Source organism: Pelodiscus sinensis, chromosome 31 (assembly GCF_052426305.1).
Source record: "Pelodiscus sinensis isolate ZL-2025 chromosome 31, ASM5242630v1, whole genome shotgun sequence".
NCBI classification, from domain to species: Eukaryota; Metazoa; Chordata; order Testudines; family Trionychidae; genus Pelodiscus; species Pelodiscus sinensis.
The window spans coordinates 4,830,476-4,851,325 of NC_143082.1; the positions used below are offsets into that span (position 1 = coordinate 4,830,476).

Below are 20,850 nucleotides of genomic sequence, written 5' to 3' on the forward strand. Positions count from 1 at the left end.
CTCACCTTCTCCCTACACCAGGCGCTGGGCGACCCCCTGCACTAAGGCATTCTCAAAGGGCAGAAGCAAGAATCGAGACCTCCAGGTCAAACTCGCCTATAGTTTGACTCCACCAAACTTGACAGAGGAGCCAAGGGAGTTTCAAGGGGAGAAGGAGAGAACTGTGCGGAGCATGTCCTAGACAGAAAGGATAATCCAGGGGTAAAGGATTTGGGAGACCCAGAGTCAATTCCTAGCTCTGCCGCCTCCTCCCCGGGTGACCGCGGGCAGGTCACATGATCCCTCCGTGCCTCAGTTTCCCCAGCCGTCTGGGAAGGGTAGGAGCACTGCCCCCTCTCCTGGCACATTGGGATAAGTACATTGGAGACTGTGGGGTGCTCAGATCCGACAGGGATGGGGGGCAGCTAAGTGTCCTGTGGAGGTGTCACCTGGGACCCCTCTTCTAGACCAGGAGTCCAGCGTGCTGGGCACTGGATAGTCACAGAACCGAGAGACTGTCCCTGCCCCCGAATACCTCACCATCTGCAGCTCAGGCCTAAAGGACTCAAACCCTCGAAGGCCAGGAAAGACCACCCCTCTCTGATCTGCAGATCTCGTGGGTTTTAAGCCAGTCTCGTGATATGGCTGGTGGGGCTGAGCTGGGTTGTTTGGAAGAGGTGGAGCTGGCGACGTGGCGTGGGACGTGGCGTGGGACGTGGCGAGGTCCCTGCCAGATCGGCAACGCTGCTCAGGCCTGGCAATGCAATACTGGGGTGGCGACATGGTGTGGGACGTGGCGTGGGGCGTGGCGAAGTCCCTGCCAGGCCGGCAATGCTGCACAGGCCTGGCAGTGCCATTCTTGGGCTGGCAACTTGGTGTGGGACGTGGCAGGGTCCCTGCCAGGCCGGCAGCACTGCACAGGCCTGGCAAAGCCATGCTGGGCCTGGCAACGTGGCGTGGAACGTGGCAAGGTCCCTGCCAGGCTGGCAGCGCTGCACAGGCCTGGCAAGGCCATGCTGGGGCAGTGACGTGGCATGGGACGGGGCAGACACGGACAGTCTGCATGAACATGGGTGAGGCTGCACACAGGCTGGCAGGTGCCTGGTTGGGCAGGGCAGGATCCCCCGAGGGGCCACGTTCCCTTCCGCCAGCCGCATCTCTCTGCGACTGGGGAGGGCTGGGCCGGAAACAGGAAGCCCTGCGGCGCCATCAGAACGGCTCCTTCCTCCCCCGACCCCCGCTGGGGAAATTGGCTTCCACAGAGAGCAACTAATGAGTGCAAGGGGCGGGCACTTTCCTCCGTCTGCCTCTGCACCGCAGGGCCTGGGGATGTCCTGTATCACACCTACCCAATGGGTGCTGCGCTGCCTGGGCCACATGCCCGGCAGCCAGTGAAACCAGACAGTCGTCAGTGTCCGTAATGTTATGGTGTGACGTAGTAGGGGTACCTTGCTGGTTGCTATGCTGGGCAGTGGGCTGTGGGTGACCTCCGCTGGCTGCTGGCTGCAGCATGGCCCAGCAAGGCAGGGGATGAGTCATTATGCAAGGGGGCTTCGAACCTGTCCGACCAGTTATCTCCCAGGGAGTGGAACAATGGGAAGAAGGCGGAGTGGAGCCCTGGCTGGGAGGCAGGGCTGGAAGAGAGTGGTAGTTTCGGTCTGGGAAACAGGGGAGAAGAAGCTAGAGAGGGGGGCTGGGATTGTAGGGCCCAGCCACCCCCCATCTCAAGGGGGGGGGCACTGAGGCCTCCTAGCCCCAGTTCCTGTAACCAGATTACATCTGTGCTGTGTTGTATCCTGGAGAAGCAATAAACTCCCTCTATTCTACTGGCTGGCGGAGTTTGTTTGTGCCATTACAGGGGTGCAAGAGGCGGGGGACCCCAATGCACATACGGGTGCTGGTTACGCTGGCTTAGACCCCACCCTTCACGCTTGAGTCTCAGTTACCCCATTCCCCTGCCGTGGGCAGGAACTGGGGGAGTGCTATAAATCACCTTTCTGCTCCCCATCTTCTGGGCTCTGCCCGGCTTCAGGTAGGGATATTGAATTTAGATTAATTGGCCAATCGAATCGCTGGTGCAATTTGCATCGACAATTCGATTAGTTCATAAGGGCACCTCCACCTTTGAAGTGTAGCTACAGTCCCCCGCTGGCGCCGTGCGCCCCGCGGCGTTTCAAAGCGGCAGCGCCGCATGGAGGCCAGGGTCCCCAGCTGACCCTGAGCTCCACGCAGTGCTGTCGCTTTGAAGCACCCCTTCCTCTCCCGCCCCTTGCTGCCTCTTTCTGACAGACGCAACAAGGGGGAGGGGGAGCGGCTAGCTGACTAGTCATTCACACCCCTAGCTTCAGGACCAAGTTAGAGCAGCCACAAGGTGGGAACTCAGCGTGCCCCTTACACCAGACCAACTACCTGGGGAGCCCCCCCATGGATGTGGGGGGATGCTCAGGGGACTGCATGCTAATGGAGCAGCCTAAAGCCCTTAGCATCACCAAGAAGCAAGCCCATGGGGCCAGCAGGCTAAGAGCTGCCCTGCTGTAAGATGCTAATGCAGCAGGGCCAATCTGAACCGTGGGGTAAGTCGCACCAGCGCCTCGGTGCCGCCTCCCTGGCTCTCCACGCGTCAGGGGCTGGTGCACATGGTCCTGTTCCTCGCGAGCTCTGACCGTCGCCGGGCTGCAGAGCCCCCGCCCTTGTCTCTGCGGCTCCCAGGCCACCCCCGGCTGCTGTGGAGACAGGCTTCTCTGTGGCTTGGGGCCGTGCACTAGCTGGAAACCACCTGCTCTGCCAGTAGCTGCTCTTTCAAAGACCCCGGCACACTGAGGTCTCCACCCCCGCAGGGCTCGGAGCAGGCTCCGGGGAGGGAATCAAAGTGCGAGGCGAGTTCCCAGCTGAGGGGCCGGTCTTCACTGCAGAGTTAGGCTTTGCAGCACGGCCCCCAGACCCGCTTCTGTCCACATGCGACCCCCTGGCTGGGCAGGCTCGAGTTCGGGGCCGCTTTGCAGTGTGGTTGCAGGTTCAGCCCACTCTAATCCTCCAACGCCTTCCCACCATTCCCCTCACATGCCGGGAAGGGCAGAGAAGTTCTCCCACGAGCCACCAGATGAGTGGAATCTAGGGGTCAGAGTGGATCACAAGCTAAACATGAGTCCACAGTTTGTCACTGCTGCACAAAAAGCCAACCTGATTCTGGGCTGCATGAACAGGAGCGTTGTGAGCAAGACACAAGAAGTCATTCTTCTGCTCTACTCTGTGCTTAGATCTCAGTTGGAGTATTGTGTCCAGTTCTGGGCCCCACATTTCAAGAAGGATGTGGAGAAACTGGAGAGGGTCCAGAGAAGAGCAACACAAATGATGAAAGGTCTGGACCAGTGTTCCTCAAGCAGTGGTACGAGTACCCTCAGGGGTACTCAAGAGACGTCTGGGGGGTACGTCAACACGACTGAAATTTGGAGAAAACTGAATTTTTGTTTTAAGTTTTACAGCGTTTTATTATTTGTGTACGTTTTACACCCAAACATTTCATCGCCCGCCTGCCTACAATTAAGTTGTTTAAACAAATGTGTTGCAATGGTAGAAAAAAATGTTAGGTGTCTGAAAACTGTAGGTCCTGGGGGTACTTATAATTTTTTTTAAAAGGGGTACTTGGTAAAAAACGATTGAGAAACACTGCTCTAGAAGCCATGAGCGATGAGGGAAGACTTTAAGAATTGGGTTTCTTTAGTATGGAAAAGAGAAGACTCAGAGGGGACAAGATAGCAGTTTTCAAGTACCTAAAAGGGTGTTACAAGGAGGAGGGAGAAAAATCATTCTCCTTAACCTCCGAGGATAGGACAAGAAGCAATGGGCTTAAGCTGCAGCCCATTGGACATTAGGAAAATCTTCTCAACTGTCTGGAATAAATAAACACTGGAATAAATTGCCTAGGAAGGGCGTAAAATCTCCATCTCTGGAGATAGTTAAGAGCAGGTTGGACAGACACCTGTCAGGGATGATCTAGACAGCGCTTGGTCCTGCCGGGAGGGCAGGGGACTGGATGACCTCTCAAGATCCCTTCCCGTTCTAGAGTTCTATGATTCGATGAGTCCTCAGCATCCCCCGTTCCAGCAGCATTTGGACAAACGCAGCAGCAGCAGCAAGGAGGGGACCGGTAGTGGGGAGGGGATGCTCCCACAGAGTCAGGCGCCCATTAGCTGGGCTGTCTTTGCAGTGAAACCCTATCCTTAGTGGTTGGCGAGAAAAGGAGGAGTCGACGTGAGACGGGCCTTCATGTGGCTTGCTGGAGAAGGGGGGGGGGGAGGGCAACCTGGAGCACTGTACTAATCTACTCTTTTCTATGGGGGGGTTCTTCTCTTGTGCCCCTCACTGTGGCGTCTGGGCACCTCCCAGTCGCTCATTAAGGGAAGTGACTTTCTTGTGCCCCACACGGTTTGTTCTCTCTCGCCCCAGGAGGAGAGCTCTGTGCGTGCCATGCGGCGCTGTGTTTCGATAAGATCTGCTCAGATGCCAGCACTGTGTTTGTACCAGAGAAAGCCGGCTGGAGAAGCGCATCTGGTGCTCAGAAAGGGAGGAGGAGGCCGGGGCAGCCTGGGAACGGTCCCTGGTTCTTGTGGCAGGGAGTTCCACTGGCTTGGAACTGGCCTCCACGGAGTCTCTCTGTCTCCTGCCCAGACCGGCTTTCCCCTGACGGTGGATGCTTCCTTGGGGCCTAAGCGGCAAAAATGTTCATCACAAGCCCCGTTGCGGAGCTTTAGGCTGGGCCTAGGCCAGCTACAGCCTGGAAGAGACTCCTGGGGGGGACCTCAGACAGAAGGGGCGGGGCCAGCCTCCCCCAGCCTTCAGCGCCGCCTGGACCACGCCGCGTGGGGCTCCCAGGGCAGGTTAAAGGGCCCGAGGCTCCAGCCACTGCTGCTGCCATGGTAACAGCAATGGTAGCCCGGAGCCCCGGGCCAAATACACACAGATGTTGACTGGGACCAAAGGCAGAATGGATTGTGAGGGACTTGGCCAGGGAGGGGTCCGGTGGATGAGGGGCAGTTCCCCACCCGGTGCATCCCTCCAGGATGACTTGCAAATATTCCAGTCCATTCCCTGGACCCGTGTCACGGCACAACGAGCCCAGAGCTGTGGCCCCTGCACCATGGGATGGGATGCTGGGGTAGATGGGCCTTTGGTCAGCTCCAGGAGTGAAAATAACTGGAACACAGCCTGAGGCAGCCGGGACTCTGGGCAATATTGTGCCAAGCGCTGCCCAGAGATCAGGACCCCGTCATGCTGGGCCCTGCACAGACCCCGGCCGAGATCTGGGCCCCGACGTGTTGGGCCCTGCACGGACCCCGGCCAAGATCAGGGCCCCGTCATGCTGGGCCCTGCACAGACCCCGGCTGAGATCTGGGCCCCGCCGTGTTGGGACCTGCACGGACCCCGGCCGAGATCAGGGCCCTGTCGTGCTGGGTCTGATGTTTTTCACCCTGCCCTATTTCGGTGCCAAAGTCCCACTGACTTTCAGACATGTAAGGCTCTCGGGGCCCCAACTCCCATCTGAAAATGGGCCTGCAGGCGCCTAAGTCATTACATTACATAAATTAATAGAGATGACCTATCTCCTAGAACTGGAAAGGACCCTTAAAAGGTCATTGAGTCCACTCCCCTGCCTTCATAGCAGGACTAAGTACCATCCCTGACAAATTTTTGCCCCAAATGATCTCTGCAAAGATTGAACTCACCACCCTGGGTTTAGCAGGCCCATGCCCAAACCACTGAGCTATCCCTTCCCCCATTGAGTACTCTGTGATGGTTGGCAGTGAAGTCACTTGGGAACAGGGCTGGCCCACAACATTTTGGCACCTGAGGTGGGGCGCTCAAATGACACCTCCGTGCCCCCTCGCTTGGGCCAAAACTTTGAAAGGTCTCAATTCTGCCTCTTCCTGTTCTACTCCTCTCATGGTTCTGCTCTGTTACCTACATATGCACCAGCAGCAGACACAATTTTCTACCCTCTGGGTCCTAGTGACGCCCCCCCACCCCCCGTCTGGCATCTGAGGCGGCTGCCTCAGTTCACCTCAGAGCCCTCCTGTAAGCGGAACTGAGGAAGGAACTCGAGCGCGAGGCCAACAGAACGAAAGGTTTCAACGAAACAAACAGCTTTGCTTGCTTGGTATCATCACGCACACGTGCAGGGAGGCTGGTTCGTTTCCTGTCTCCTGGGGAAGCTCTGATTGGTTCCCCTCACACCCTGGTCTTCCCCTGCAGGCCAGAGACTCAGCCAAGCCTGCTTCACTCACCAGCAGAGCGGCCTAGAGGTTGGAGCCAAACACTCTTGCAGACTGCACTGAAGCATAGGTCCACCTCTACTATACACAGAACCTCGTCCATCCTGCGAGACCGCAGCGCGCTTTACAAGCTAGAGAAGGACCGATTTGCGGTCCTTAAAATGCAGCTGCCTCTGAGGTGGGACGGGGCAGCAGATCAATGGCACGCAGCAAGGGATCACTCACACAGCACAAGAATGCAGCCACCTCTGGGGTGGGATTCTACCACTGCGTAACAGCCGCAAGATGCAGCAGCCTCAGCCAGAACGCCAAGGAGAATGACGATTGCAAGGGGGGCGATTTAGAGATGCCGCATGGCCCAACCAAGATTAGAAATTGGGTAGCGCACCAAGGTTTGCACCCTGGCGCAAATCGCCTCTTTAGTGACCGTGATCCCCCAGCAATGGGCGCCTCTGAAATCCAGAAGTGGCAAGCAGCTTGTAACAGGACTAAGAGAACCACAGGGCTGGTCTGTGTCCAGCAGCCTCCATAGACAATCTCCTTTAGAGTTATCACAGCTCAGTCCTGGTTTGTTCTGACCCCCAGGGACTGTCTGAATGGTCCCCAAAAGCATAGCACCCCTGTGATAGTACACCCGGTCCATCTTGGAGTCAGAGGCAACATCACTCTGGGTTTCCCATCTGGACAGACAAGGCCTGACCATGCTTAGCACACAGACATCACAGTATCACTCGACAGTGAGTACACATTACAGCTCTGCTCAGAGCCCTCATCCCCAGAGAAGAAGAGCTTGCTCCAGCCCCTGAGCACAGGGCTCCCTGACCCACCGCTGAAATGCAGCCACCTCTGGAGTGGAACGCAGCAGCCACTAACACGGGCAGAGCCACAGTGTACAACAGGCAAGGACAGGAAGAGAGGGAGAATTAAAGTGGCAAGCGGGGGCTGGGGAGAAGGGGATTGAGAGAGCCAGCGAGGGATTCCTGGCTCTGCAGCTCATGCCCGTTGTGTTAGGTCTGTGTTGTCCAGTCCAATCACGTGTGTGACAATGAAGATAATGCACTCGCCAGTTCCGTTAAGGCACCTCTCCTTGGGAGAGCCTGGGGCATCCTGGCTCCATTGTTCAGGCTGTGGTTAGCCTAGGAACAGTCCCCTCCCATGGCAACCTCCCTTGGAATTTGACTATCTAAACAGCAGCTGTTCATAGCGTGTTCCCCGGATCAATGGGGATGTTGTTTTCGCACATTGTGACGTGTTTCGAGATGGATGGGGGAGAGCTCCTAGGGGCAGTGATGGATAGAGCACTAGCCTGGGACTCAACAGCCCTGCAGCTGGAGGACCCCAGGCAGCTCTGTGCCTCAGTTTCTCCACCTGTAAAATAGCAATATTGCTGCTTAGCTGATTTGGGTACGTCTATGGAATGAGGAGTAACGGTAGCTCGAATTAGGATCTTTAATTCAAACTACCTACTCTGTGTAGCCGCGGGCACGGAGTTCGGACTAAGGGGGATTTAGAAATGGCAGCGCCCAGGAACATTCAAATGAAGCCTGGAATATTTAAATCCCGGGCTTCATTTGCAACTCCGCTTGCCCTCATTACCCTACCTAACTCGAACTAACAAGCTAGGGTAGACCATCATTCCCTTGAGCCCAGTGTCAGCATCCTCATGGACTTTAAAGCCAGATGGGACCATTAGATCACGTAGTCTGACCTCTAGTAGCATAGACCAGGAGAAACGGAGGCTCCTGTGATGCAGAGAAGGTGAGACATACCTAGACGGTCCACCAGCAAGGCGCAAAATGGCCAACATCTGTGCCAATAAGAGCGTTACGGGGAAGAAGCAGCGGGCTCCTCCCCAGGGAAAGGAAACTGAGGCATGGGGAGCAGTGACTTAAGCACAATTCCCAGGCAGGTGTCCTGTCCAGTAGAGCCAGGGAAGGGGTGGTTCTCGCTGACCCTGGTCGGAGGTCACCCCTGAAACCTGGCGATGGCATGAGCAGGCTGCGCTTTCCCAAGGCACTTTGGCATCCCTAGCTGCCAGATCTGCAAATGGGGAACTGGAGGGCCAGGCGGGGGAAGCAGTTTCACAAAAGGAAGCAGAGACGGAGTCCAAAATGGAACACAGAAGTTCCAGGCTTCCCATCCCTTGTGCTGCTAACCTGCACTTCCCTCCCCGAGCTGGGAACAGAGCCCAGGAGATCCCTCTGCACACCGGTTCCCCCCACTAGACCTTACTTCCCTCAAAGGAGCCAGGTGTTCTGATGCCAGGCCTCACATAGACCTCATTCCCTCCCAGGAAGGGGAAGAGAACCCAGGAACCTTGAGTCCCAATACCACATAGAACCCAGTTGGCAAACATGACCCCACCCTACTCGCACCAGGTCTGGCCCCTGCTGGGACTAGTTTCTGGCAGCTTCTCGCACTCAGCGCACACCACTTGAGCACTCCCAATGCATCTAAACGGAGATTCCCCTACTCCTCTGCACCCCACAAGGCCTTACTTGCCAGGCAAGGTTCCCCATATGCATCTCGCCATCAACATGGGGCACAGTGGAGGAAAAGCTCAGTTAACAGCACTGAGGACTCCCCCAACACAAACGCCCCCATTTCCTTGAGGTCTGGAGCAAGAGCCTTGACAGGCCGGATTTACACAGTGGGAAGTCCGATTCTAGCCGCCCTGTGTCCACAAGGCTCCTAGGAATTAGTGGCCGAGAGCGTGTTGCTTCTCGTCTCCCCGCCCAATTGCACGGGAATGACCGGGACACCGAAGGACTCATTTCCAGACAGTCACTGCCGTACCAGCGACAGAAATGGGGCCTGTTCTGCGCTGCCGACACCAAGCAGTGCCCCTCTCCACCCCCAGCGCCTGAGCATGTGTCGGGGTGGAAACCGAGCCTGTCCCTAGAGCCTAGGTCAGCTTTAATGGAGGCTTAATTCACCTCTTGGCCTTGCCTTTTGGATCTCATCCACTGGGGCCTGGCTACTTAAAAGTAACACCGGTTTAACTGCGTCACACGGGGTTCCCTGTAAGCTGTGGCTTGTGCGGCTGCTCAGGGAACATTCACATGCCGCCCAGCTGATTAGCAGAGGACCCACAGCTAGGTTATGTGTTTCTACAGGTGGTGCACATCCATGGTCCCTTTATGTGCAGAATCAATGTTGTTACGTGCGCCAAGGCATGTGCAGATGTGCACCACCAATAGAAACACATGCTGCTGGCTGTGATCAGCTGTGGGTGCTCTGCCAATGAGCTGGGCAGCACCTGAATCTCTCTGGGGCGGCCGCACAAGCGCCCAGCTTACAGGGAACATTGGTCCCATCCGCACATGCCTGGGGGCACCTAAAGATTATTCGGCACATGGATGAAAAAGTTTAGAGCCATGGTGTCACCACTATAGTGAAGGAACCACACTCCACTGGCCAAATAGCTGCCTGTGGCTAGTGGCTCGTGTGTCGGACATCCCGGGATTAGAAGGAACATTGGGGATAAGTCTACACTGCAGAGGTTTTTTTCAGAAAAATAGAAACCTACCCCACCACCTTGCCATCAAGGGTGCCCCTTATCTCTCCTGCCCTAGGGCCACCTGGCTTTTTGCTGACCTGACCCAACCCAGGACTTGAACCCACAACCTTGATATCTGCAGGTAAGTGCTGTAGCCTAGGCCACTTGGGAACTTGCCTTACTACCTGATTGTCATGGCACCTTCACTTACGTCCACACTGCAATCACGTTCTTTCGGGGAAAAAATGGAAAGAACAGAGGTGTTTTTCCAACATTGGAAACCTCTTTCTATGAGGAAGAAGCCTTTTTTCGAAAGAGCTCTTTTGGAAAAAGGTGTGTGTGGACAGGGAAGAGGGAGTTCTTTCGCAAGAAGAGCAAAGAGGAAAAAGCACAGGTGCCCTGGTGGCCGCTCTGTCCATAGTAATCTCAGCTGAAATGCCAGAGAGCATCCATTCAGTGTGGACACTCTTGAAAAAGCACATCACTTTTTCAATGCGCTTTTGCAGCGTGGACGTGCTCTTTCGGAAGACGTTTTTTCGGAAGATCTCTTCCGGAAAAAGCTTCTTCCAAAAGAAGCTGCAGTCTAGTTGTTGGGGGAGGGGTTACTGTGGGGGAGGGGTTACTGCCCTGGCTATGCCGGTGTACACGCTAGTTTACGGGGAGTAGAGGGCCGGGGAGCTGACGTGAGCTGTACCAGCAAACCTGTCCTGCAGCTGGCTTTGCAGCGGCCTAGAAATGCTCCTGCTCATAGTGCTGAGGCTGTTTCAGGGATCTGGTCTAAGCGATCTGGACGGACGCACTCCTTGGCCATGAGCTGTGTCTGCCCTAGGAGGGAGTGTGAATCTAGCATGGACCAGGCCTTATTGGTGCACGTTTGTCCACACTAGGAGGACATGCAGGGGCGGCCCTAAACTAGCTGCCAGTAACTGGCGCCCTAGGCGAACCAGGCAATTGGCGCCCCCACCTCCAAATCCCTCAATGATATTACGCCACCATTTGGCGCCCCATTTAGCTTGGCGCCTTAGGCGACTGCCTAGTTCGCCGATATGGACGGGCCGCTCCTGAGGACGTGGCTATGTTGGGAGACTGGTAAACACTGGCCTGGCTTGCAGGTCCAGCTGCATGGCGTCTTTCACAGCCGGACAACTGCTGCAGGCTGTGTTGTTGTGGAAGCTGGTCCAATATTACCTCACCCACCTGGTCTCTCTAATAGCAGGACCACGAGAGAGGGGGAAGGGAACCCAAGAATCTTGACTTCCAGCCTCCTCTGCTCTAACTACTAGATCCCACTCCCCTCCCAGACCTGGGAAGAGACCCCAGGACTCCTGATGCTCATTCTCCCCTGCTCTAAGCCACTGGGCCTCCCACCGCTCCCCATCCTGGGAATAGCACCCCGGAGTCGGGGGCTCCCCGGTCCTGTCATAAACTCCCCTCCCCCCACAAGCACGTGCTCAAGGGAACCGTGGCTAACGCAGCTCCACAGCTGAAAGTTACTCTGAGAAAAGGTCTTGTGAAAACACAGGCCTGAGCGCCCTGCCTCCAGGCCCCCCAAACTCAGGGCTTAGCCCTTGCCCCAGATCAGGGCCCACGGAGCTGAGCTCCCGTGGCTTGGCATCCCTCCCTCCGTCCCCTCCTCTGGCTGCAGGTGCTCTACAGAGCAGGGACCCACTAGGGCCTCCCTGCCAGGGGCTACGTGGCTGGGACTCGGGGTCTCTGAACCTCCCACTCAGCAGCTCCCCCTCCCATCCTTCACACTCCTGTCTGCCCAACGCCCATGGGAGCTGTGTACACCAAGGCCCATATCAGACCCAGACTCCCCCCCAACCCCTAGCCCTGCTATTAACCCCTTAGCTGCTGAAGGGTCCATTGCCAGTGCTCACAAGTCCTGCCACCCCCTCCCCACATCCCATTTCCTCCCCACCCCACAGGCAAAAGCACCTGCAAGCACCCTTCTCCCCCACCACCCACCTTCCTGTTAACCCCGGAGCTGCTGGTGAAGAAGCGTGTAAGACTCCCCAGTTCAGTGTTAACCTCTTAGCTGTCAGCTGGGGCCCATAACCACCCAGCACTTCTGCTGGTCACCATTTCCCTGCCGGCTGCCCCATCAACACCCAACCCCCACTATTAACCCCTTGCTTGCCGGCTGAGCCCTTGGACCTCTCTCTCTCTCTCTCTCTCTCTCTCTCTCTCTCACACCCACACCCACCCACCCACCCACCCACACACACACACACACACACACACACTTAACCCCTTAGCTGCCAGCTGGAATCCATGATCTCACTCACCTCCTGAATGTTAACCCTTTAATTGCCAACTGGGTCTCAATACACATGCACAGAGAGCAAGGGGCTATTAACCCCTCAGCTGCCAACAAGCCCTCCCAGCAGTTAACCCCAGCTTTATGCTATGAACTCCCCCTCCCCGTGGGCGGTAACCGCTTTGCTGCCAGCTGGATCCCATAAGCCTCCCGCTGGGCTCCCAGATTAACCCCTTAGCTGCCAGATGGCTGGCGGATGCCTGGCCCCATTCCTCTACCCCACTCCCCAGGTCTCCCTGCCCACCTGGGACATCTGGGGCCGCAGGTTGATCTCTCGCAGGTTGACGGCGTGGGGCATGAGGTTGTTGAGCAGCTGGCAGAGCAGGACACCGTCCCGCAGGGCCTGGGCCAGGTCGCACACCTGGGCACTGGGCCAGGTCACCCGGTGGTTGGGGGGCAGCACCCGGCACTGGATCAGCCAGTGGGCGCATTGCTTCCACAGCTCCATCACCCTGACAGAGCCTCCTCGGGGGCTGGCTGCTGCTGCTGCCTCCTCCTCGTGTCTGAGAACCCGAGGCATGAGCGCGACTGCTTCCTCTTTTGCAACTGAAACCAAACCGCAGAGTGAGGGAGCCTGGGGTGGGGGTTGGGGTGGAGCAGGCCTGGGAGCTTCCCCCTCCCTCTGGCCAGGGAGGAGCCGCAGGGGAAGGGTGGCCCTCCCGGGGCCTCAGGGGGAGCTGCACCCCGGAGCAGGAGGCGTGCCGGCACAACTGACAGGCCCCTTTTAAAAGCACCTGCTGGGACCGGGCTGTGCGCTCTCACACGCCCACCCTATGGCAGCCCGGCCCGTCGCATCCCTGTTTCACAGAGGGGGAAACAGAGGCACTCAACAAAGATGTGATTTGAGAAGTGGGGAGGGCATAAGAGAAGCGAGTCCCTGGGGGGGGGGGGACATTCTCCGCAGCACGCTTCCCCCTCTCAAGCCAAGTCAGTTCTCAGTGACTCCCACTGGTCCCAAACCCATCCGGGGGAGGGGGGGGGGAAGCAGAGACGCAGCCTGAGAGCAGTGGGAGCCACAGGCAGGTTGGCGCTTATAGGGAGCTGGTGTCTAGAGTGAGCTGCCCTGGGCATGTCAGCTTCTGTACTGAGCCTAGAGCGGTCTCCATCCGCTAATCCCCTCTCCCTGACAATGCCTAGCCCCCCACCTCGCAGTCTCCCTTTAAATCTCTGCTTGCTCGGAGTGTCCACTAGGGGTCTCTCGTCTCCATATTCCCCAGCAGAAGGGGCAGACAGCTGCCTGTGTGAACTGTAGGGGGGATTTACCATGCAGTGTGGGCATCCCCTTACGGATCTCCGGCCATTCGCACCCGCACCTACAGGATGCGCACCTATACCCAGGCTGGCAGGAAAGTGGGGGCAGCGTTGCAGTTCAGTGAAAGCAAGAGAACACAGATTGCATTCCTGCGGGGGTGGAACGAGAGAGACAATATTATTTATTTATCCCCGTGCACATTTGAGCCCACTCTTCTTTCTCAACCAGGGGTTCACGTACCCCCAGGGGTCCTCCAGGGAGTCCATCAACTCCTCTTGATGTTTGCCGGATTGGACAACAGGAGGCAGAAAAAGCCCTAGCGACGTCAGCACCAACTAATATCCCATGTGATAACTTGCTTCTACTGCTCTCTTTCCTATCCAGTCCATGTATTGGATGATTATATGGCAAAAAGGATAACGGCAGCCGTTTTTCGGTTGTTTTCCCCAGTACGCATTCCTATTTTTGGGTCTGCTTCCATAAGCAAGTTGTTTTGAAGCGAGGGAGATTTGGGGGACACAAGACAAATCAGACTCCTGAAAGGGGGCACAGTTGTCTGGAAAGGTTGAGAGCCATGAGCTATAGCAGTGGTTTTCCATCAGGGTCCACAGACTCTCAGAGGTTGCTGTGTTTCACTATTTTTTGTAAAAGCTCATTTTTCTCAAAAATCATGGAAACCCTTGGAAAATTTCCATTTTTTACTATCCTCCCAAACAAACAAAAATGCTCGGGGGAGGGGGGTGTTAGTGGTGGGGGCACGGCTCAGTTTTCACTGGGTGTCTGTGCAGCACAGAGCACCAGGGGGCCGTAATCTCAATCAGGGTCTGTGCAGTGCCTGGCACAACAGGCCTCTGATCCCTGTTGGGGTCAGTGCAGCATCTGTGTTAGACTAAAGCAGGGGTGGGGAGCCTGTGGCCCCCTGGCCCTGAGACTCGGGGCTCCCCCCAGCATTGGGGAGCCTGAGCTGGCACTCCAGCCCCACCACTATCCCATCATGGGGCTGGAGCACACAAAATCGACTAGCCTGAGGGTCAGCAGCCCCCAACCCAAAAAGGTTCCCTACCTGTGGACTAAAGTGTCCACTGGATACCTCTAGAAAGATATCCAGTCTGGCCCGGATGCTGTCAAGGGATGGATAAGCCGTCTCTTCCCTTGGGAGCCCAATCCAATGGCTAGTCACTCTCCCGGTGAGAAACACATGCCTATCATCTCCCTGGCATGTGTCCAGCCGCACCGTCCAGCTGCCAAGTCCTGCGCTGCCTGGGCGGTTATTTCTCAGCATGATCACCACATCTGTGGTTGTGAGGTTGGAGTTGATGTTAAAGAAATCTCAATGCCACCTCATTTCCTGCCCTCTCGCCCAGCTCAGAATTCCCCACCAAAGCACCTGCAAGGTAGCCTAGGTTCTGAGTCACTTCTTGAGAATGTCGCAGCCTGGATGGGGTCAGCTTCTGGAGAGTCCCGCGCAGGGGTTGGTTCTTTCTCCCTGCTCCTCCAACAAACACGCCCCTGCTTTCTCCTGCCCGATCCCTAGCTTGAGAGTTTATCCCACCCCCATTCCCCCATCAGCACAACATCTGGGTACGTCTCACGGAAAACCCGTCGCAGCCGCAAAGACCTTCAGGGCCAAAGGTCCCGCTCAAACCTTGTGAAAATCCTCATGACCCTCCTCCAAGCTAGGTATACTGCAGCCACAGCTCCTGGACCGGGGCCAAGGATCGGACCCAGGACTGCGCCAAGGATTGGGTTCGTCCAATTAGCCGCATTAAAGCATCTTCGCTGCCCCTGCTCTTTCGCATTTGCCTCACCCACATACTCATCCCACCTCCTTACCATAAACCTCACTCTGCACAAGGCAGGAAAGGGCTTTTATCCCAACTGGGGAAACCGAGGCACGTACATACTCCCATTCGCTAGAGAAAAAGGAAGGAGGAAGCAAATTTGTCAAGGCTGCAGACACAATGCGTGTGATGGCAGGGAACTGAAGTCCAGCTAGTGCTCCACCCACTAGGCCACTCTTCCCCTTTCTTTTCTGTTTAGCTCAGCAGCCCTTCAGAGCAGACCTGATGTTGCCTAGCTTTGTGCAGCGCCCAGCACGCCTGGGGCCCGGGCTGGCTGGGCTGTAGGTGCTGCTGGTCAATCTTTCACAAATAACAGCTGCATTCTCAGGACTCTGTCATGTGAGAGGCAGAGGGGGCTAGTGGTTAGGGCACGGTCTGAGGCCTGAAAACACTGTCCTGCTGGGCAGCGGCGAGCAAGTCATTCCCCTCTTTGTGCCTCAGTTTCCCTCCCTTTGCCTGTTTGGCAGAGAGGCTCTTTGGGGGAGAGGGAGACTCCCTGGAGTCCAGCTGATTTGCACCAGCTCGGCAGTTGGATCCCCAGGGGATCTAACAGTGATGGCATCAGTCTTCCCACCCTAGACTCACCCACGGCCCTGGAGATGGGAGTAAGCGTGGACCCAGCCTGCTGCTCTGAGCCTCAGCAGTGTCCCGAGCGGGCACAGTCACGGGACCAGCAGGGAAACCTGTCAGCCAGCACCTGCCACCTGGCCCACTCCTCCCCTCCCCCACTGCCACCTGCCATTGGGCACATGGATCCTGCTTCCATCCCTGCTGGGCTCCAGCTTCCAGGTTCCGTGTAAAGGAAAAGCCCCTTTTAAGGGCGAGATCTCACTCCCACCCCCCAAGCAAAGGTTGGGCTGGGTCAGACCTTGGAGAGGGAACCGCACCAATCAGGGGCTGGAGGTGGGGGAGCGAGCAAAGTCTCCCCCCCCCACCCTTCCAGGTGCGTGGCACCTAGAGGGAACCACCAGCTGTTTGGATCAGCTGGCGGTTCCCTCTGGTGGGAAGAGATTTCTGATGGGAAGAGATTTCACATGCACCTCCTCCGGCCCTCAGATTTCTTGCCCTCCCCTGGGCTGGGCGGTTTGGAGCAAGTCCTGGTCCTGGAGGGAGGTACCAGGGAACCCCGTCTGGCAGTGCACTCATGTGCCACAGGCCATGTGGGGCAGAGCCAGGAGGAGCTGTGCACAAGGCCCTGGTGACAGGTGGTGTTTCGTACACCTGCACGCACACCCACACTCCTGCTGACACTGACTCCTGATTACAGTCACCTCACGGTCCCAGAGGAGCGGTCACACCTGCTGTATAAACAACTGTGGCTGTGTTCACCCCCCATCACACACTCGCTTCCACACAAACATGTTAGCTGCCCCACCGCAATCAGACTCACAACACCTCAGCATCCCACAAGCTCCCAAACACACCTGAGGCTGCACAGACACACAGATGCATTCAAAGTCACACCTGCTAACACACCAGGGGCTCAGAGGGCTCTCGGATGGAGATGCCATGGGGCCAGGGGGTGCAGAGGGTACAGCTGGAAGTTCCAGGGGATCAGAGGCCTCAGTTGGAGGTGCTGTGGGGCTGGGCATTTGGAGAATGTGGCGAGGGGTGTCATGGATTTGAGGGTTCCGAGGGTACAGCAAAAGGTTCCATGGGGTTGGGGGTTTGGAGCAATTGGCTGGAGTTTCCATGGGGTCTCGGGGTGGGTGGGTTTCATAGTCCTGGCTCAGGCAGGGGCCCTCTGAGTCCCATCACATCGGGCTGGGGCTGGTGTGGGGGGGGCCCTCTGGCCAGGCCCTGCACTATGGGTATCTCCCCTGCCTATGCCCCTCCCTTCCTGTCAGCAGGAATGCTCCCAGTAAGCCAACAACGGGCGCTTCACCCTGCACAACCTCCTGATGACACCCATGCAATGGGTGCTGAAATACCATCTGCTCCTGCAGGTACAGCTCTGTGGCTGGCAGCTGGGGGGGCACGAAGGGCCGTGATGAAGGAGGGTTCATCTATGCAGGTGGCTGGTGGACTGGGAATCAGGACTCCTGGGTCCTATTTCTAGCTCAGGGAGGGAAGTAGGGCTTGGGAGGCTAAAGCTGGAGGTAGGCTGGGGGTGAGGACTCTTGGGTCCCATTCCTGGCTGTGCCATTGGCCTGCTGTGTGACTGTGGGCAAGTTCTTTCCCTGCTCTGTGCCTCAGTTTCCCCTCTATAGAATAGAAAGAACTATGACCACCTTTGGGAGGGAAAACCCCTATAAGTGCTTGGCTTGTCAGTCCCCGCTGGGCCAGGGCAGCTCTTCCATTAGAGCCTCAAGTCAGATTCAGTCTTCTCCTTGGGGCAGGGCTGTCTTTGTGGTCCCTTCAGTTTGTCCTGACCCCTGTCTGAGGCTCCAAGGTACTATCGTCATATACCTAATAATCATATACAGAACCTAACATTATGGGGTCCTGTCTCTGTCCCATGAAGCTACACTTTGGGGAGGTGAGGAACTCTGGCATTCCCTGTTGGAGGAGCCAGAAATGCCTTTGAATCAGAAAAATCCATCCTGGCTTATTTCCTCTTCAGGAACTGGTAAAACACAACCTAGAGCCAACAGAGAAGGAGAACTTGTGGCTGGCACTGGATGCCATGCCTCAGCATCTCCTGGGCCCCACCAAATTTTGGGATGGTCGTGAGGGAGCCTTAGTGTTTTGGTTGCCAGACGTGGCATGGCACAAACAGCTCCAGGGCCTGGTACATGGTTGTGCACATGGGAGGGGGGGCATATGCTTGGGAAGCAAGCAGTGTTCTCTCTAATTTTTTTCCATCCATATGCAGAATAAATTTTGTTATGTGCACCAAGGCATGTGCAGATGTGCACCATGCTGCTGCAGCTGTGGGTGCTCTCCTAATCAGCTGGGCAGCATTTGAATCTCCCCTTGGTGGCCGCTCAAACGCTCAGCTTACTGGGAACACTGGAGGTGAGGGTATGAAGGTTCCTGTTTAGGTCTGAGTGGCCGAGGAATTTTCTTCCCGTGGGAAATTCTGATGTCGTGAGGGTGGGGAAGGGGGCCAGGGACCATTGTCCAGAGGATGACATTTGCCTCAGAGTGGAAATTCTGAAGAAAAAAAAAAGATTTGGAAACATCCCAACAACTTGAGTGGTTGGGGAGACGTGGAAATGGACCAAGGTAGCTATTTCGGAATCATTACTCAGCACTCCTGACTCAGCCAGGTGTGATGGAGACCTCTACTGGTGATAGCAGGCACTGCAGCCTGGAGGGAGCCTGGGACCCATGTCTCAGCGACAAATCTCCCTGTAAGTTCTGCTAGGGCTGCTATACTATAGCCCCATCCCTTCAGAGCTGTGGTGCATCATGGGAGATGTAGTCCGGTTGGTAGCCTGGCCCAGAGAGGAGAATGTGGTAACTGAGCTACCATTCCCACTGGCTGGACACTGGACTGGGTGGGTCCCTAGTCTTTACTGGGATCCTGACTTCCATCTTTGGGACACCTGTAGGAAAGCCCCACTGGCTCGTGGGAGCTTTGGGTTGACAACCATTCCGAGGACAATAACCCCTTAAGCTACCACCCTGCATGTGGAATCTGTCCAAAGGGGCCATCCATCCCCCATCCCATAGAGCACAGGGAGGATTTGCTGCCCCAGCATGGAGAAGACATGCCAGTCCACGTGTGTCCATGTAGCAGGTGGGAGGAGCACTGGGCGCAGATGCAGCCACGTGGCAGACATTGGCTGCAGGGAGGTCCACGGGAGTTACCCTGTGACCAGCTCCTCAGCAATGTCTTTCTCTCTGTGAGGCACCGCCGCTGCCCTGCGGTGTTACCCCTAGTTTTCCGGGGCTTTGCCCACTCACTAGTACTCCTAGTCTTGTTTTATCTGGCCTTATCTTCGGTTTCCCTCTCCCAGGCACAATGGGAGGGGAAGGGGAGCCCGGGCCCTCCCACTCTCACGGGCCCCAGCCCAGGGCCCTAAGGGTGCGGGTTCGTATCGACCCGCCCCGGCTGACGGGGTGTATCCCCTTAACTCGCCAGCCCACCAGTCACCCCAGACTCTGCCCTGGGCCACTTCCTTCCCTTCCCGTCAGCGGGTGACTCACCGTACACGCTCGGGGCTCGCTCGGAGGAACTGCTTGCGGTGGGCCCGCCGACTCCTTGGCAGACCGCCTGCCTCCGTCCCGGTGCGTTCCTCCTCCTCCGGCTCCCCGTTCCGGCCTTTTAAATCTGGCGCCGACGTCCCGGCACCGGTGCGTCTCGGCGTCCCCGATGCTCCGCCCGGACGTCAGCCCGTGTCCCTGGCAACGCGGCTGGCGCCACGACGCGCTCCTGCTGACGTCTCACACCGCGCTGGGGCTGGGGGCAGCCTCCCGGTATTTCCATGCTTTTAAAAGGTTAACATGGTACACCCGGGTGTCTCAACGCCGTCCGGACAGCTTTACCTTATAGTCCACCTCTCCCACTCTTTCCAGCACTTCGAAGGGTCCTTGCCACCTCGCCACCAACTTCGAGCCTGGGGTGGGGAGTAACACCAGCACCCACTGTCCGGGTTCAAAAATCCTTAACAGTGTCCCCCTGTTGTAGTATCGGGCCTGTACCTCCTGCGCATGCTGCAGGTTGGCCCTTGTGAACTCCCCCAACCTGTGTAATCTCTCCTGTAGGTCCAGTATATACTGCACGGTCCCTTTTACTCGGGTCCCTTGTTCCTCCCAATTCTCTTGTATTACGTCCAGTATCCCCCTTGGATGTCTCCCGAACACTAACTCGAAGGGGGAGAATCCGGTGGAGGACTGTGGGACCTCCCGCACCGCGAACAACAGGGCGGGCAACAACATGTCCCAGTCCCTCGGTTCCTGCTCCACGAACTTCCACAACATCTCTTTTAAGGTCCTGTTAAAACGTTCTACCAACCCGTCAGTTTGCGGGTGATAGACTGCCGTTTTTAACCATCCAATGCGTAACAATTTACACAACTCATTCATTAACTTCGAGGTAAAATTCGTCCCCTGGTCCGTTAGGATTTCCTCGGGGAGCCCAACCCGGGAAAAAATCTTTATCAACTCAGCGGCCAGCGTTGCCGCGTGTACATTACGGAGGGGCACCGCCTCGGGGTATCGCGTTGCGTAGTCCAGGAGTACCAAAATATACTGACAGCCCGCACGGGACTTTTCCAGTGGACCAACTATGTCCATAGCTATCCACGAAAAGAGTACCCCCACGACGGGCAAGGGCATGAGGGGTGCCTTGGGAACTCCTCGGGGCCCCACTTTCTGGCACTCGGGGCAGGAGGCACAAAACTCCTGCACCTCCTGGAATATCCCGGGCCAATAGAACTACAAGTTCTATTAGTTCTATTAGTTCTATTAGGTAGTTTGTAGTCAAGCGCTGCACGGTCTTTTCCGACCCCAGGTGTACTGCCCAGGGGTTTGCGTGGGCGAGCTCCATGAGCCTAGGCCGGTATCGCCTCGGGACCAACAACTGCCTCACCTCGGGTAGCCCCTCCCCACCTTCCTCTACTCGGTATAACCGGTCGGCGCATACCTCAAAGTGTGGCCCGGTGGGGTGTATGATCTCGGGTTCCCCCTCCTCTGGCGGTTCTCGGGCTGAATTCCAAGCGTGCCGTAGTGAGGGATCCTCTTGTTGTTCCTGGAGGAAGTCCCCGTCAAAGAGTTCCAACGCCTGGCCCTCCCCGACCCCT

The 20,850-nt window shown here is 56.8% G+C and overlaps 1 protein-coding gene across 3 annotated transcripts in view; it reads right to left on the reverse strand.

The window, feature by feature from the left end:
• The window catches only part of VAV1 (vav guanine nucleotide exchange factor 1), a 61,998-nt gene extending 49,378 nt beyond the window's left edge, over positions 1-12,620 (reverse strand). For 2 of the 3 annotated variants that reach the window (XM_075902292.2, XM_075902291.2), the window contains exon 1: positions 12,312-12,620. In XM_075902292.2, coding sequence (XP_075758407.2) covers positions 12,312-12,587 — 276 coding nt within the window. In that variant the 5' untranslated portion in view covers positions 12,588-12,620. The remainder of the gene's footprint in view (positions 1-12,311) is intronic. The other variant, XM_075902290.2, reaches the window with a different exon arrangement.
• Between the last annotated feature and the right edge of the window lie 8,230 nt (positions 12,621-20,850).